The 17979-nt window shown below is 44.0% G+C and overlaps 1 protein-coding gene across 2 annotated transcripts in view; it reads left to right on the top strand.

Annotated features, from left to right (window-relative positions):
• The first annotated feature begins 222 nt into the window (after window positions 1-222).
• Window positions 223-17979, top strand: part of RUFY1 (RUN and FYVE domain containing 1) — a 59496-nt gene continuing 41739 nt past the window's right edge. Inside the window, exons 1-5 of one of the 2 annotated variants that reach the window (XM_040444197.1) lie at window positions 223-532; window positions 10645-10818; window positions 12112-12229; window positions 15020-15121; window positions 16976-17099. In XM_040444197.1, coding sequence (XP_040300131.1) covers window positions 247-532; window positions 10645-10818; window positions 12112-12229; window positions 15020-15121; window positions 16976-17099 — 804 coding nt within the window. In that variant the 5' untranslated portion in view covers window positions 223-246. The remainder of the gene's footprint in view (window positions 533-10644; window positions 10819-12111; window positions 12230-15019; window positions 15122-16975; window positions 17100-17979) is intronic. The other variant, XM_040444198.1, reaches the window with a different exon arrangement.

The following is a 17979-nucleotide window of genomic DNA, read 5'->3' as shown; positions in this document are numbered from 1 at the left end:
CACAAGTCCTCCCGGCTGGTGGGAATAGGGGTGCTTCTATGTTATGATTTGTACTCTCCTGAGCCGTTTTAAGGTTAAAGAAGGGAAAGGGGGGCAGTGAAGAGGAGAAGAACTTCGCGAACGGAAAAAAAAAAAAAAAAAAAAAAACCACCAAAACCGAGGAGGCAGAGTTGGCTGGAGAGTACCCGCCCGCGCATCCGCCCGCGCCGAGTACTCCGCCCGTCGCGGCCACGTGATTCAGCTAAGATGGCCGACGGGGAAAGTGGCTGCCCGGCGGGGCGGGAACCGGAGCAGGCGCCGGGACCGGAGCCGGGAGAAGAGTTCGAGATTGTGGACCGAAGCCAGCTGCCTAGCCCTAGCGAGCTGCGGAGCGCGGCCAAGCCGCGGGTGGGGCCGGAGGGCTGGTCGGCGCCCATCCTGACCCTGGCGCGGAAGGCCACTGGCAACCTGTCGGCAAGCTGCGGGAGCGCGCTGCGCGTGGCCGCGGGACTGGGAGGCGCGGACGGAGGCGCGGACGGCGCGGCGCGCGCAGGTAGGCTGCGGCGGGGCGCGCCCGGCGCGCGCCCGCGGGACAGGTGGCTGGACGTGGAGCCGGGCTGGCGAGGGAGTTGAACCTACTTAGCCTGTTAGACGAGTTGTTCACAACCAACCTGTTAGCACGCCCAACTGCTCGTCTGTTTTCTTTATACCGTGCAAGCCAAATCAAAATAGATAACGCGGATTTGGATGGTCTGAGATTGGGCTACTCCCCTAACGAGACTCTTCTAATTGTATTCCCCCAGACAACCTCCTTACTCTCGTTGGTGGACTTCAACAAAATGTACGAGTTTAAGGTAGTCTGTATTTTAAAAGTACTTGAGAACTGAATCCAGTTCTGCTGTCTGCGGTAAACCTCGAAAAGCCTGTCCGGCTCACGCCTCTGGGTGTGACCGCGCATCCCGACTCACTCGGGAGTCAAAGCTCCCAGGAGGAAGTCAGGAGGCGATAGTTCCCTTCGAGCCGAGTCGTCAACTCGCTTTGTGATGGACACAAATCACCCCATTTCCCAGAGTGTGCAATAGGGATTTTTTGATTCACCCAGTGACCTGTTATAGTCCTTTTCAGCCCTTATTATCTGGAGTAGAGTGAGCATGATAGATGAATGAAAATACTAAATGATTATATCATAATATCATTAATATCATTTAAGGGTGTGACTTGGGAAGCCCTATAAAGCCAAGTATTTAGAGCCATGCTAACCAACAAAGTAACCACTACACACATGTGATGTTTAAATGTTAAATTAAAATTAAAACTTCAGTTCCATCTTCATAGAAAGTGCTGTGGGGCAGTTGACCAAGGACGGTACTGCTAAGAATCCTAATGATGTGCCTTTGAAGTTTCTTGATTCCCTCCTGTCTATCGGTAAATGTGCTGTAGAAGTCATCACTGACACCAACATAGTGAATTGTGAGAATTTCACTAGTTAAGAAAGATTGAGAAGTAAAGTTTAAAAACTGACTTTTTTTGAGATTCTTGCAAGGGAAAGTAGGACTAGAAGGTAATGAGGGAGCCTGTTCAACAATCTAGTTCCCACTAGCTCACTACCTTTGCACACACCTTGGGTTTGTGTTCTTTTAATGTTCATTTTTGAGAGAGAGAGAGAGAGAGACAGGACTCGAGCAGGGCAAGGGCAGAGAGAGAGGGGGACAGAGGATCTGAAGAGGGCTCTGTGTTTGCAGCAGTGTGCCCGATGCGGGGCTCAAACTCACAAACCATGAGATCATGGCATGAGCCGAAGTCCGACGCTCAACTGACTAAGCCACCCAGGTGCTCCACACCTGTGAGTGTTTGATTGTACCCAGCCATTGGCGGTTAGTCCCTAAAGTCAAGGCATGAGGTGTTCTGGAGGCATCTGAGATCACATAGCAAGCAAATAATAAAACGTCTGCTGTTCACTGATAAATAAAATGTACCAGTGCCTAAAATAGCATGTAGCACAGAATAATAATAAATACTTGTTGAACAAATGCATATTTAAAAAATACTTGTTTTCAATCCATAGTAGTGTTATCAATAATAGCCAACACTTATATTGTGCTTAGTAGATGCCAGGTCTTAGATCTGTACTTGTGTTCATTCATTTAACTTGCATAAAGACCCTAGGTGATAGCAGGACTGACTTCCTGGTGTGCATTAATGCAGACTTTGATCATTGTGGTCATCCAGCTACTCAGAAGTGCCCCGTACTTTAAATTCTTACCATCTTCGTGTGTTTTGTTAAGTGAAGTACGTTGGAACAAAGAAGTATGTAGGGGCCTTGGAGCCGGGCTCGTGTGTGGTCCCCCAGCCTCCCTGGGACAGGTTCTTAGCCACCATAGCCCACTCAGGCTGCCCTGGGGCTTCTTCCTACCCCTCCCTGACCCCACTCCATGACTACTGCTGGTCCAGGGAGGGTTGGGGTTGTGCCCTCCGTATCTCAGGGCAGGACTGAGGGGCCTCTTGCCCACCCAACCAGATACCGGCTTCATCTCTGCAGGAAATTGCAATCCCTTAGGACCACAGGAAGGGGAGATTGACTTCCATACTTCCACCTGTGTAGCTGGCCCCATGTGATTGTCCCCGTTATAAAGAGGGAAACTGAATAAAAGAGAAGTAACTTGACCTATTTAACTTCAAAGTGACAGACCAGGACTTGAACCAAGTCTTGAACGAACCATGCTCTTAGTCACAACACTTAAATGCCTCAATGCCTTTATAAGCAAAGTGACATGGTATACGTGGATTTTTTTTTTTAAATAGCCACTTTAAAGAAAATATTAAATGAGTAACTGCCACTTAGCTCTGGCACCAGTTGAGAACATGGCTTACCAAGGGCTGCAGCGTGGGGAACTGAGTGGCCAGTCCCGGATGTAATAGAATTTGCAGCCATCAGATAGGACAGGAGTGAGGGTAGGGAAAAGGAAATGGACACTGGGCAGCAGGCTCTGCAGAGGCTTCAGAAAAGCAGGTCGGGACAAAACCATGGCCACCACTTCAGCCAGGGCCAGGCAAGGGCCACCACGTTCATCTCTTTTTCTTTCTTTGATGTGTTTCCACAAGCAGTGAGGGCAGAGCTTTTTCAGAGGAACAGCAAAGGAGCAGAAATTGAATGTGAGCGGCACTCCTGCCAGGGAAAAATTTTTTTGATGATCTAGGTTAAAGGCAAATGTGGATTATTGCAGAATGCTTCAAATACTTGTTTTACAGTGTTATCCCATGTGGGGCCTGTTAGCACAGAATGCCATAGTGATCGTGTAGTTGTCTTGTTTCAGTTCTTTGTTGTTGTTTTTTTAATGTTTATTTTTGAGAGGCAGTTATTTTTGTGGCCTAGTCGGTTTAGCACCCAACTTCGGCTCAGGTCATGATCTCACTGTCCCCGTGAGTTCGAGCCCCATGTTGGGCTCTTTGCTGTCAGCACAGAGCCTGCTTTAGATCTTCTGTCCCCTTCTCTCTCTGCCCCTCCCCTGCTTCTTGCACTCTTTCTCTCTCTCAAAAATAAAATAACATTTAAAAAAAATAAATGTTTATTTTTGAGAAAGTGTGAGTCGGGGAGGGGCAGAGAGAAAGTGGGACAGAGAATCCAAAGCAGGTTCCACGCCGACAGCAGTGAGCCCGATGCAGGCCTTGAACCCACGAACTGTGAGATTATGACCCGAACCAAAGTCAGGCTCAACCGACTGAGCCACCCACGTGCCCCCGGTTCTTTGTTGTTTTAAGTAATAAGTGCAGGTGATAAAAAAGAAATCAAACCGTGCAAAAGATCATTCAGTGTAGATAGAGTATGTCCTCCTGCACAGGAACTGTCCCCAGTCCTGTCGTATCTTTCAGTGAGCGGTCACGCATGCTTTCATCTCCCCACGCAGTTTTCTCACAAACCACAGGACACACGCCAGGTTCTTCATCTTGCTTGTTCGAGTAATGCCTTCTCCTAATGGACGGGTGACAAAGTATGCATGTTCCTAAGAGTTAACGTGTCCAGCACAATGGCTTGCATGTGGGTACCCAATAAAGAGGGCACTCTTTCAAAATCTTATAATTATTTACATACATATTTGCCACCGGGCAGGTGGTACATATTATGCCTTTGTCTGTTCTCTTCCATGGGCAATTTTATTTTCCACGTGTCAAAATGGCCCTCCACAACTGGTACCACTCCTTCTAGAATGAAGCACAGTAACTTTTTCTACTCCACATTGCTGAACTCAGGTTAGCCCTTGAGATGCTGAGTGAAAATTCCTGACAGTTGGGAAAATGTCAAAGTTTTCTTCCTCATCACACTGCATTGTAAGATCTTTCAAGACACCAAAGGGCTACCCGGAACTCAAATTTATAAAGCATCTACTCACTTCTCTATAACTTAGAGGCCAACAACAAAAAACCCCAAACAGCCCACTCCCCGTTCTGAGTCCTTACTCTCTACACCAAAAGTTACAACAAGCTGCCAGCCATTTGAGCCATTTGTGTCTGGAAGTTGCTTTTTTTTTCATGCCGCATAGCATAAAGGTATTAAAACACACAAAAAGATTTTTTAGTCAATTTGCAGGCTTTACATAAAAATCCAGATCTCCAGGGGTGCCTGGGTGGCTCAGTCAGTTGAGCCTCCGACTTCGGCTCAGGTCGTGATCTCACAGCTTGTGAGTTTGAGCCCCGTGTCGGGCTCTGTGCTGACAGCTCAGAGCCTGGAGCCTGCTTCGGATTCTGTGTCTCCCTCTCTCTCTGCCCCTAACCCACTCGCATTCTGTCTCTGTCTCTCTCAAAAATAAATAAACATTTTTAAAAATTTTTAAATTAAAAAACAAACAAACATCTCCAGCTGCCTCTGGAGGTTGGGCCACAGGTTCCCTCCAGCTCATATTCCCAGAGCTGCACTCGTTTCTATTCCAGGCCTGGCCCCTGTGCAGGAGTCAAGCTCGGGATCCCTGAACACACCACTTATTTGGCAATTCAGGAAGTGTAGAACTTTGTGATGTTCCATGTGTTGTGCTGATGTGCTGAACTATTATTAATGCAGCTTAGAGAGATGTGACCAGCTTGGCTAGAGTCACAAAGCTATTAAAATTGAGAGATGGAATGGCTCAAAGGGGCGCCTGGTGGCTCAGGTTCTCACGGTTCGCGAGTTTGAGCCCCACATTGGGCTCGTTGCTGTCAGCGCAGTGCCTGCTTCAGATCCTCTGTCCCCCTCTCTCTCTGCCCCTTCCCCATTCGTGCTCTCTATAAAAAATAAACATTTTAAAAAGGAAGAAAAGATCCACTTCACATTTTGCCTAGCTCTCTGACTTGAGCACGAATGGAAACAGGTGAATAATGAAGAGAACAATGGATGGGACCCAGCCATGTACCCAGGAACGGTGACAGGGTTCCAGCTCATATCACCTAAAACACTAGTCTTCACATGTTTTTCTCACATGACCGCCCCCCCCCAAAAAAATCTTCAGCTTTTAAAGCTAACATATAAAATTCTGCATCATAATTTTAAAGTTTGTAATATGTTTTCTGGCTTATTGTTAAGTACTGGCTTTTTAAAATAAAAGTGTTACATCATTCTTTAAGTGGTATGTAAATATCTAAATGATTTGATAAGCACTACTGTCCATCTTAAATAAGTTATTTGAAAACTTTACATTTTTTTAAAGTTTTTTTTATTTTTAAGTAATCTCTACACCCAACATGGGGCTTGAACTCACAACCCTGAGATCAAGAGTTGCATTGCTCTTGTGCCTGGGTGGCTCAGTGGGTTAAGCGGCGGCTCTTGATCTTGGCTCAGGTAATGATCTCATGGTTTTGTGGGTTCAAGCCCCTCATTGGACTCTGTGCACTGGCCTTGGTACCTGCTTCGGATTCTCCCTCTCTCCTCTCTCAGCCCTTCCCCTGCTCTCATTCTGTCTCTCTCAAAATTAATTAAAAAAAAGAAAAGAGTTGCATGCTCTAGTGACTGAGCCAGCCAGGCACCCCTGAAAACTGTACATTGTCCCTTTATTCCTTGAACTTGAATTTCCATTTCACTTCCATGTTTGTTTTTTTTAACGTCTATTTATTTTTGAGAGAGAGAGAGACAGAGCACAAACAGGGGAGGGGCAGAGAGAGAAAGAGAGACACACACACAGAATCTGAAGCAGGATCCAGGCTCTGAGCTGTCAGCACAGAGCCCAACATGGGGCTCAAACCCACAAGCCATGAGATCATGACCTGAACTGGAAGTCAGATGCTTGACAGACTGAGCCACCTAGGTGTCCCATCCATATATATATATATATATATATATTAATGCTTGTTTATTTAATATTTATTTATTTATCTATCTATCTAGAGAGAATGTGTGAACAGGGGAGGGGCAGAGAGAGAGAGAAAGAGGGAGAGAGAGAATCTGCACTGACAGAGCCCCATCTGTGGGGCTCAATCTCAGATGAGATCATGACATGAGCCAAAATCAAGAGTTGGGCACTAAACCACCTGAGCCACCCAGGTGCCCCATCCACTTCCATATGTTTTTAAAAATCTTATTGTTCATTCTATCATACATTTCAGAAACAAATGTAAATGAATTAAAATTCAGTAAACTTTTCTTGTGACTAAAGCTCTAAGTGTATAAAATATTTTTCTTCTGGAATGAATTACCATTAAAATAATTAGAAATGCTAAGTTGACAAAAGGATATAATTTCTTGTTATTCTCTAAATGAGCTGGTTTGGTTTTTTGCATTAGCATGTATCTGTAGATGAAAATATGTGATTTACTGATAAAATATGATAGGATTCAGCATCAGTTTTATTCCTGTGTTTTGGTCTTTTATAGATGTGATCCCTGAGAAGCCTGGTTCATATAAAAAGAAATAGAAATGAATAATCTTGTCATAGTAATGTTGTCAAGTTTTTTAATTCCTTCCAAGTTATGTGCCCCAAATCACACTGATCTATTGTCAAAAATTATTTTTTTGTTACTTTTTGTTCAAAGCAAAAGAAAATCACCTGACTTGCAAAGGACGCAACTCAGTGATATTAAAGAAGTTTCTCAAAAAGTTCCTTACTATGATAATCCATAATTATTAGACTTTTTGGAAGTGGCCTGTTTTAAGACCATAGCACCTAGTTAACATTCGAACAATTATTTATAATATTTCTTAAGATACTTACGCTGAAAAGCATTTGAAACTGTGGTAGGTTTTCTATAAAGTGTAAGAAACTACTGAAGTACTTGAATTTGTCCATACAGATTTAAAACACTAGCAGTAATAAAATGCTATAAACTGTATATCTAACATTAATTTGGATTGAGCAACCATCACTTTTATTAACATTTCTCACATATTTATTTTAATGGATCTATTGAAAGTAGCACTTGGTACAGTACAAAATACATTTGCTTATCTTTTAAACCATTAAACTATTTGTTGCCCTTTTTTGGCTGATGTGCTTATTATTAAATATGGTCACTGGAAGCCAAGAGAATATGGGTCAAAAGACTAGTTCCTTGGGTATTTCCAGATGTTTTTGGTTAAGGCTTGTTTTGCTCTCTTGGATCTCCCCAGATCTTTGGTTTTTACTTTAATTTATTAAATGTATTTTCTGTACTGAGATCTCTTTTTAATTTTTTTATTTAGTAATCTATATCTTAAGCATTTCACAGTGCCTGTGTAAAAATAATAAAACTCTAATGGGATGATATAGAATAAAGGAGACTGATCAGTTACCAAAAAAAGGTTCCCCCAAAAAAGTTTTTACCAAGGGGTGCCTGGGTGGCTTAGTCAGTTAAGCATCCCACTTCAGCTTAGGTCATGATCTCATGGTTTGTGAGTCTGAGCCCCACATCAGGCTCAAACTGTCAGTGTAGACCCTGCTTCCTAGACCTCGGTCTCCTTCTCTCTCTGCCCATCCCCATCTCACTCTCTCTCAAAAATAAGTAAACTTTATTTTTTTTTAAAGGCTTGCGGTGCCTGGGTCGGTCAAGCAGCTGACTCTTGTGTTCGGCTTAGGTCATAATCTCATGGTTTAGTGAGTTTGAGCCTGACAGTCGCTCGGCGCCGACAGTGTAGAGCCTGCTTGGGATTCTCAGTCTTCCCTCTGTCTCTGACCCTCCCCCACTTGTGCAGTCTCTGTCTCTCTCAAAATAAATAAATTTTAAAAAATAAAAACACATTTTTAAGGCTTTACTAAGACTTATCAAGTGAAAATTATACTTGTAATTCTTTCATTTAGTTACATGTTTAGACCACAACACTCAAAACAGTTGGGGACACCTAGGTGTTGCTTATTTCATTACAGCTTTGCTAATACAACATTTTTTGACAAAAAGACATAGTTTATGTGTACTTCAAATCCAGTTTCATTGAAAACATGGAGCTACAGTTTTGGCCTATTTAATTTATGGCACATGTCCATCAAGTTAATGGTATATCCTAGGGAGGAGTATTGAGACTGGATGAGAATAATTACATGTATTTGTAGGGGAAAATTTATAACTTTCTAAATTTGGGATACCCATTAGAGAGCTAGAGACCTTCCCTCTCCCCCAAGACTAGGTTTCCTTAACTAAGTACAATAAAGCAATGAGAGATTGGAAGCTCTTCATGTTTTGGATGATTTGATGAATTATCAAAGAAGGCTTCACCTCCATTTGGTGTGTGGGACTTTGTGGACCCCAGGTCAATGCATAAAAAGGAAGATGTGGGATAGGGAGGGAATCTGTATCCAGGGCACAGAGGTTCAAGAGCACTGGCCTCCGGGGTTTCAAAACACACCAGGTTCGGCCACTCACCACTGACAAAATCCAAAGGCAGAGAGACAATGGGTGGTGAAGCAGAAAGGAATTTATTTCCATGAGGCCAACACCGGGAAGACAGTGGACTAGCCTTTCAAAAGCGATTTACAAAGTGCTGAAAATACAGATTTGTGTAAGGAAAATGTGGGACAAAGGCCGGTGAGTACAGACAGGTGGACAGTAAAGGTCAAGTCTATCCTGGTCTTCGAGTCAGTCACGTGGGGTCTTGCTGGCTCAGGGCAGTCCTTATTGCCTGAGGGGGTGGTTTCTGAACGCAGCCTTCTGCCAGAGGTAACATAAGCTGGAAAGAACTTCAATTAGAAAGTACTAAGATCAGAACGGAGGTATTTGAAGCCCTCTTTCAAATCAGGTTGTCCTGTGGAACTGTCACACTTGAGCTGGAAACGGATTTCCTTCAAGCTCCTGGGCTTGCATAGCCCTGCGCAGGAATCCTGGATATGTATTGTGATTAGAAGACCAGTGTGGTTTACAGAACTGGGCGTGGTACCTTCTTCAGCAGTAAATCTTTACAAATTGCTTCTATGTTTACTGCTCCACTCAGGGTTCTTCCCTCCTCTTAATGAGGTTTTACAATTTTTATTTCCTTTGCCAATCATCCAGTTCATTAAAGTTTTCGAATTTATAAATATAATACATAGGATTCTCTGAAAGTAATTCACGGTCATAATTCATTATGTAGTTCTTTTCAATTTAAGCTATACATGATGTGCTCTTTTAGCTATCTTTATGTTCATATTAATGACCGTGAAATAAAACAGCTATAAAAGATTAATATCACTATTAATTTATACAGATCAATAAGACAGTTCAGCGAGAAACGTAAAAGATTTAGCAGGCAAGTCACAGAATACTAGGAGAGGATAAACATGAAAAGCTACTTAACCTCATTGGTAATCAACAGCTGCAAACTAAAACAATACGACTCCCTCGCCCATCCAGTTGTCAAATATTTAAGACTAAATGTTGGCGTGGGTGAGGAGGGACGCGCGCGGCTCTGTTTTTTCTGCCAGGACTCGGTTAATAGCATGGAGTCTACATTTTTAATTTCCAGGATGACAGGTTTCTGGGTATTAGGGGGACACCTGGTAAACATTTGTCATGGATATCTGATACAGCCGACAAACCTTTTTTTACTCTCAAAACAAAGCGACGTTAATGGAGCTGAAATGGAAACGTAGCAGTTCTTTTGATTCTAACGGTTTTACCCACAAATGTAAAACTCGTAGCTGTGGGCAACAGTTGACGGGCAACAACGAGAATTTGAGTCTGGAACTGAGGGGCAGAGGCCTCCCCGAAGACACTTGGGCTGACACCATGGGACAAAAGAGCCGGTTCAGTTGACCTTCTGAACAGGCTGAAGACGAAGGGAACTCGGGCAGAGGATGCAAAATGGCGCCCGTGAGCTTCGTGGGCGTGGCCTCTAGCTGAGCTCGTCCAATTGGAGTGTTCAGGGGCGGAACGCTTTCCCCCAGCTCGCCTTCTATCTTGGGGCGGGGCTTCCTGGAGTTTGCCCCCTTCCATTGGTCAAAAATGGAATACTGGGTGTGGGAAAGGCCAATCTCGGCAAGTCTTAGTAGGACGGTCGCCTTAGCAACGCGCGGAGCCGCCTGGGAAAGGTCTCGGGAAACTGACCCGCGGCTTAGGCTGCCCGGGTGCATCTATGACCTCCAGGGATCAGAGGCCGTTTGACTGCGAAACCCAGTTATCCGTCCTGCCGCACGTCCGTGCTCAGAACAGATTGCCTGGCCCCGCCTGGACGATCTTCCATCCATTGCCCTGCATCTAAAGTCCTCACCCGGGAACACACTCAGCCCACTAACGAAGCTGTCCCTGTTTGTGCCCCAACAGCTTCCAAGTGCCAGATGATGGAGGAGCGTGCCAACTTGATGCACATGATGAAACTCAGCGTCAAAGTCTTGCTCCAGTCTGCCCTGAGCCTGGGCCGCAGCCTGGATGCGGACCATGCCCCCTTGCAGCAATTCTTTGTAGTGATGGAGCACTGCCTCAAACACGGGCTGAAAGGTAAGCCTGAGGGGGGGCGTTCGGGGGCGTGGAAATTCGGGCTAGCTGTTTGCTCAGCAGGCATTCATCAGTGCCAAACATTGTTCTTGGTGCTTGGGATAACAGCAGTGTACAAAACCGACAAGCGTCCCTGCCCTCAATAAGTGACAGTTAGAGCAGCACTGTCTGGTAGGTCAGCTACATGTGCAATTTTTACTGTTCTGCTAGTCACGTTTAAAAAAAAAAAAGTGAAAATAAACAGGTGAAATTAATTTTAAGAACATACTTTTTTGTCCGCAGTATATCCAAAATATGATTTTTACACACAATATTTAAAAGCCTTATTAATGAGATTTTTACATTATTCTTTTTTATACTAAGGCTTAAAAACCCACTGTTTTACATCGCGATTGCACTGGCTACACTTCAAGTGCTCAGTAGCACATGTGGCCACTGACTACCTCTGACAGCACAGTTCTAGAGGACCAGACAGTAAAGGCAGAAACAAACTTAATTACAAAATGCTACAAATTCAAGGAAGCAACATGGGTTTCTACTAGAGTGAGAGGGGAAGGCCTTGCTGGGGAACTATGAGCTGAGACCCAAAAGAGAGTTAGCCGTGCAGAGATTTGGGGCAAGAGCATTCCTGAGGGAGAAAAAAACGGGTGCAGAAGTCCTGAGTGAGACCAAGCTTGGTTTGAGGAAGATACCAGAGGGCTCAGAGGGAGAGTGCGGGGAGATGAGGTCAGGGAAATAGATTGGGGGGTGGGGGAAGGCTGGATGGTGTAGACCTTTATAGGTCATATGAGGAGTCGGATTTTATTCCAACTGTATCCGGAGGATTTTAAGCAAGGGAAAACATGACCTGACTTACATTTTTAAAACAACTTCCACGTGTTTGAACAGATTGTAAGGGTGGGGAGTCGACCGTATTGGGAGCAAGAAGACCCATTAGAAGATTATTGTCAGCAGGTCAGTTGAGGGACGGTGGGGATAATTTGAGCATTGATTTTGACATCAGGTAGGAGGGAGAAAGGGGAAGGCTTTCTACAAGCAATACAGATATGAGATACTTGTTTTATTTCATGGGCAGTAAATACTTGGAGTAAGAACCTAGTCGGGATATCAGAGAAACCCTGTCACCAGAGGAAGGGAGAGCTCGTTTGTTACCTGGCATCTGAGTCCCTGAGACTAAATCAGGATTAAGTGGTAGAGTCGTGCATTGTCTGTTTGGCTTTTGGGAGAGAGACAGTGGACACCTGAAGACATTTTGCAACCTGTTCTTATAAATAACACTTTTGTTTTCCCTTTTAGTCAAGAAGAGTTTCATTGGCCAAAATAAATCTTTCTTTGGTCCTTTGGAGCTGGTGGAGAAACTTTGTCCAGAAGCATCAGATATAGCCACCAGTGTCAGAAATCTGCCAGAATTAAAGTGAGTGAGAAGCAGTTACACTGACTTAATGTTAAAAACAAAAACAAAAACAAAAACAGAAAACCTTGTATTTACCCACTTCTCAACTACTTGCTGATAAAACTTTTTCTAATTCAGAACAAATTGTAGCATGAGCCACACTCTACTTAAACTTTAGTTCCAGCCCTGATGCTCATAATCGTCAAAATCTTCAGCAAGATTTGCCCCTCCCTGAGCCTCAGTTCCCTTATCTTTCAAATGGGGTTTGAAAGATTCCTGCTTGTCACACAAGGTCACGTAGTTTGAAGAGATGTGGTGGGGCACCTGGCTGGCTCAGTAGAGCATGCAACTCTTGAGTTCAAGCGCCATGTTGGGTGTAGCGATTACTTTAAAAAAGAAAAGGTGTTGTCACCTGAGGAGCGGTTACAGAAGTAAAAGGAGTCATCATTACACTCCTGGGAATCCGTGCTTCAGATACATCTGGGCACCTTTCTGAATAGTGTAGTTCGGGCCAGATTTTCGATTCTGGGACATGAGACATTTGTGAAAAGGTGAGACTGACAAATCATTTGCCATGTCTGGGTTTGCCTCAGGATTCCCCATGCATAGGCTCAAAATAAAAAACTGGACAGAATACAAACAAGGCATCATCATGAAATTTGGAACTAGAAAGGGACCTAGAGATCCCTGGGCCGATACAAAAGAGCACCCTGCAGTCTCCCAGAGGGGGACACGACTGTCCAGCCTCTGATGCTTCTCCCAAGGACCTAGCCTGTTCCATTTTGAGATAATGATAATAACCAGCATTCACTAAGGGCCTGCCATGTGCCAGGAGTTGTGCTAAGGACATTTCAGGATCTCATTTAATCCCTCTCAACAAGCCTCTGGGAAAGCTGTTGGAATCCCCACTGATAAGTACAGAAACTAAGACTGAGTAGCTACGTAACCTGCCCAAGGTCCGTTGACAAGTGAGTAGTAGAGCCAGGAAGAGAACACAGGTCTGCAGGACTCTGGAACCTTCTAAAGCCCATTGACCTCCATTGCTACAGAACCCTATGCATTCTTATCAAGATGAAATTTAAGCCTCTGTCCCTGTCCCTAGTTCAGTCCTCTGGGCTTGTACCACAGAAGGTGAAAGCCTTTTGTACATGACAGCCTTCAAATCTGTATTTGGTGATCTGTCATGCACTTCCCTCGTCTTCTGCTTTGCTTCATACTTATGTGGTCCTGTTTGCCCACCCCTTCCGACCAGCTTACTCCCTCAGGAGTGAAGCAGCTAGACCAAGTCCCAGCGTGTTCAGGTCGGAGTAGAACAGTCCCTCCTACGCTCAGACCTCTGTTTCCAGTTATGCATGGGAGGCACTTTTGAAGCCTTATGCTAACAAAGAGCTCACTGTCAGCTAAACCCACTACTCTGTTCCCCTATTAACTCTGGCTGCTAAACAGGCTTAGGTACCAAAATCCTACCCTGTCTGCCAAAGAGGAAATATACAATAGTTCCCTTTCCTTGATGCCTCCGGGAGTAGCCTCACAGGGGGCTGCATGGGAAAGGACTTTTTTTTTTTTAACTATTTCATTAAATAGTAATGAAAGTTCTCAAATTTTGGTATTATTTTGGAAGTTATGACTAGTGGGGTTTTTTTGGGGGGAAGGGGTTGTTTAAGGTTGTTTGAAACTTGTAGGATGAATTTTTGCATCCTGAGAGGAATCTGCCCAAAATTCAGTTCCCCTGTCTAAAATGAAAATACCAGGGTGGGGCACCTGGGTGGCTCAGTCTGTTAAGCGTCTGATTCTTGATTTCAGCTCAGGTCATGATCTCACAGTTTGTGGGTTTGAGCCCCGCATTGGGCTTTGCACTCACAGTGGGGAGCCTGCTTGGGATTCTCTCTCCTCCTCTCTGCCCCTCCCCTGCCCTCTCTCTCTCTCAAAAAAAAATTTTTTTTAAAGAAAAAATATCAGAGCTCCTAGGTGGCTCAGTTGGTTAAGCATCTGAGTGTTGATTTTGGCCTCAGGTCATGATCTCACAATTGTGAGACTGAGCCCCGCATCAGGCTCCACACTGGGTATAGAGCCTGCTTAGGATTGTCTCTTCACTCTGCTCCTCCCCCACCAAGTAAATAAACAAACAAACAAATAGATAAATGAAAATATCTTTTGCAGTATGATTTGTCACCCAGAATTTTTTCTTTTTTTTTTTTTTTTAAGTTTTATTCATTTTGAGATAGAGAAAGCAAGTGAGGCGGGGGGGAGAGAGAGAGAGAGAGAGAGAGAGGGAAAATCCCAAGTGGGCTCAATACTGCCAGTGCAGAGCCTGATGCAGGGCTCAAACCCCACATCATGACATCATGACCTATGTCTGACATACAAACCTAATCTGGTATTTCCTGGCCCCCTGTGAAATTTTATGAATATATGTAAAGGTTTACCTAATTGTATTTGTTCCAGAAATCAGATTTTTGAGGATTAAGAGTGGTTTTTATTCTCACTCTTTTGTCAAAATAGGCAGTTCTTCCTGCCCATGGGTCCTGTCCCCATGCTTTAATAAAATCATCTTTTTGCATCAAAAAAAAAAAACCAACCAGACAAAAAGTACACGTCCATGATACAAAATTCAAATTGTACCCAAAGAGCTGTTTTCTGGGCTTTCACAGACCGTATGTTCCACCCAACCCCCAAAGCCACTATTCTTACAGTGTTCTCTGTGTTCATGTTGATGTGCATGTACATGTGTGAATATGTGTATCTCTTTAAAGTGGGGTTTGAGGGGTTTTTGGTGTTAACACCTTAACAGTTTGATTCTCTGAATTCTAGGACAGCTGTGGGAAGAGGCAGAGCATGGCTTTATCTTGCACTCATGCAAAAGAAACTGGCAGATTATCTGAAAGTGCTTATAGACAATAAACATCTCTTAAGGTATTTTTTTACCCCTATCTTTGCTTGTCTTTCGCTCTGTAAATAATTAGAACATAGTTCTGTAGATTGTTTTGAATTGAAACGAGTATACAACATACACAGCTTTTATTTGAATTATTATTCATCATAAATTTCCTGTGGCTTAGTTTTAAAAGAGTATTTCAGTTTGTAAGCACGGGTATCTGAAAGTCCTTTTGAATGAAGAGTCATACTTACTTTTCATTTTGAAAAGTCATTTTGAAACTCATTCTTCAAAATCCCTGTGATTAGGTAACTGACAGCCTACTCAGTTAAGCTTCAACAAAATGTTATTTATTTGACTTGATAACAGGGAAAAAATGACTTTAAAACCAGATGCAGTGAACAACTTTAAAGTATAAAATCCTGCTTTTTTCAAGATATTACCTATCTTAGGATTCCATATCCAGTTTGTAAAATTTTATATCTCTTAACATCAGTAATGACTAACTGGCTGTCTCTGAAATTTATGACTGGTTCATTTTTTTTTTAATGTTTATTTATTTTGAGATAAAGAGAGAGAGCAGGGGAGGGGCAGAGAGAGAGAGGGAGAGAGTCCCAAGAAGGCTCCGCACTGTCAGCACAGAGCCCAACATGGGGCTTGATCTCACAAACCATGAGATCATGACCTGAGCTGAAATTCAAGAGTCGGATGCTTAACCGACTGAGTCACCAGGTGCCCAAGACTGGTTCATTTTTGATATTTATAAATATATAAATATAAATTTATAAAATATGTACATATAAACGTATGTAAACAAAAATATCTTCATAAAAGGAATTTTCTCTAGAACATGAGCATTTATAAGGGAAGAATCTCTCTAGAGTTAATCTTTTTGTCTAATTGAGTTGAAAGTAGCTTTTATAGTATGGCCTGCCACTCAAAATTTGCCACATTTTAAGTCATGGCTTATTATTGATTATATCTTTAACATGATAAATGCAATTTCAAATATTTCACATACTTTGCACTGTGAGTAAAGTCACACTGAGTAGCTTCGAGGTACAGATTGTGTTCTAATGAACTAATTCTTTTTTTTAATTGACTTATAGTTGACACACGTTACATAGTTTCAGGTGTGCAACATCGTGATTCCACAAGTCTACACCATGATGCTGTACTCACCACAAGTGTAGTTACCCTCTGTCGCCGTGCAGAGTTACCACAGCACCATTGACTGTATTCCCTATGCTGGACCTTTCATCCCTATGACCTAACGAACTAATTCTTAAGATGATAAGTTCTCATGCACTCACACACACACACAGCTGGTAAACTAGCACATCACTGGTGACCAGAAGCAGTAGTAGACAGGGAATGGGGCCCCACTATGAATGGCTGAGGTGACTCGGGAGGTAAGAAAGTAAAAGCATCCAGTGTTGCTCCGTGGGACACAGGGAAGAGGGAAGGGTTTTATTCTTGGATGTGGGGAGCTGTGGAAACCTGCTTCCGGCTAACATGAGTGTAGAAATAGTTCCTCACAGTGCAGAAAAAGGAGCCAGCAGAGAAAGGAAGGGCAGAGTGATGGTCAGGAACAGAGGAGCCAAGAGGAGGTGAGAAGGACCAGGGTCCAGGGTCCAGATGGAGGAGTCAGCCTTAGACTAGAGGTGGGAGGAGCCCATTCTCAACCACAGGAAGAGAAGAGAGGCCAGAGAAGAAATAGCAGCACTTGAAGCAGGTGGGGGCAGGAGGAAATGGACACCAGGTAGTTTCTGGCTTCTGGTGAAGCCGGCAGCCCAGCTGTCAGCTGGGAGATAAAAAGGGATGCATGTCAGGGAGATGGGGTGGTGAACATCCCTTCCTCAGAAGCCTTCTGCTGTGTCAATCTCTTTCAGTGAGTTCTATGAGCCTGAGGCATTGATGATGGAAGAGGAAGGGATGGTGATTGTGGGTCTGCTGGTGGGACTCAATGTTCTCGATGCCAATCTCTGCTTAAAAGGAGAAGACTTGGATTCTCAGGTAAAATAGGAATCTTGGCTCTAAGTGGAATGCCTTCTTTGGGCCAGGGATTTTCCATAAGATCTGAGGACATGGGCTGAGCCGAAGAAAGGGGCAAATGGTAGAGGGTGTCTACTGGAAGGCTGGGGCAGAGGGGGAAGCCCCCCGGGGAAGGGGAAGTCTGGGCCAAGGCACAGAGGCACATGAAATGAAGGTAGAGGCTGGGCTCAGTTTCCAGGCCATCGGTGTCCTGCGAAAGGGTTTGTCTTTTGTGTCTGGAACCTTGGGAAGCCATCAGAGGGCTGCCTGGGTAGCGCAGTGAAGCATTTTGACTCTTGATTTCGGCTCAAGTCACGATCTCCACAGTTCGTGGGTTCGAGTCCCATGTCAGGCTCTGCACTGACAGTGTGGAGCCTACTTGGGATTCTCTGTCTCTGTCTCTCTTTCTCAAAATAAATAAATAAACTAAAAAAAAAAAAAAAAAAAGGAAGCCATTGGAGGTTTTTAAGCAGTGTACTGAAATGATTGGGCCCAGCTTAGAGAAAGAGCAATCTAGCAGCCATCCAGGTCATAAGTTTAGAAGGGGCCAACAGTGGAGACAGCAAAAACAGTGAGCAAAGTCCCAAAGGTTGGATGGGGACTAGGAAGGTAGAGTCAGGAGAGATTTGGGAAGTGAGATGATACAATGGGGTGCAAATGAAAGCAGGCAGCACAGATCAGAATGCCCTGATGGGTGAGACAGCCCTCTTGGGAGGCTTTCTTCCTTATGGGAGCAGGTGACCAGGGTTGAGCCCTACTCTCCTGGTGGCAGTGACAATAGATGTGTGACGGGGAGAGACACCCCGACCCATCCCGACCTCCACCCCTGTTCATAGCATCTGTAGCTGTGGTTGGGCCAATG

The sequence above is a fragment of the Herpailurus yagouaroundi genome, unplaced genomic scaffold, assembly GCF_014898765.1.
Source record: "Herpailurus yagouaroundi ecotype Mexico unplaced genomic scaffold, PumYag 192, whole genome shotgun sequence".
In the NCBI taxonomy this organism is placed as follows: Eukaryota; Metazoa; Chordata; class Mammalia; order Carnivora; family Felidae; genus Herpailurus; species Herpailurus yagouaroundi.
The sequence above is the reverse complement of the archived record's forward strand: the minus strand, read 5'-3'. Positions and strand labels throughout refer to the sequence as shown.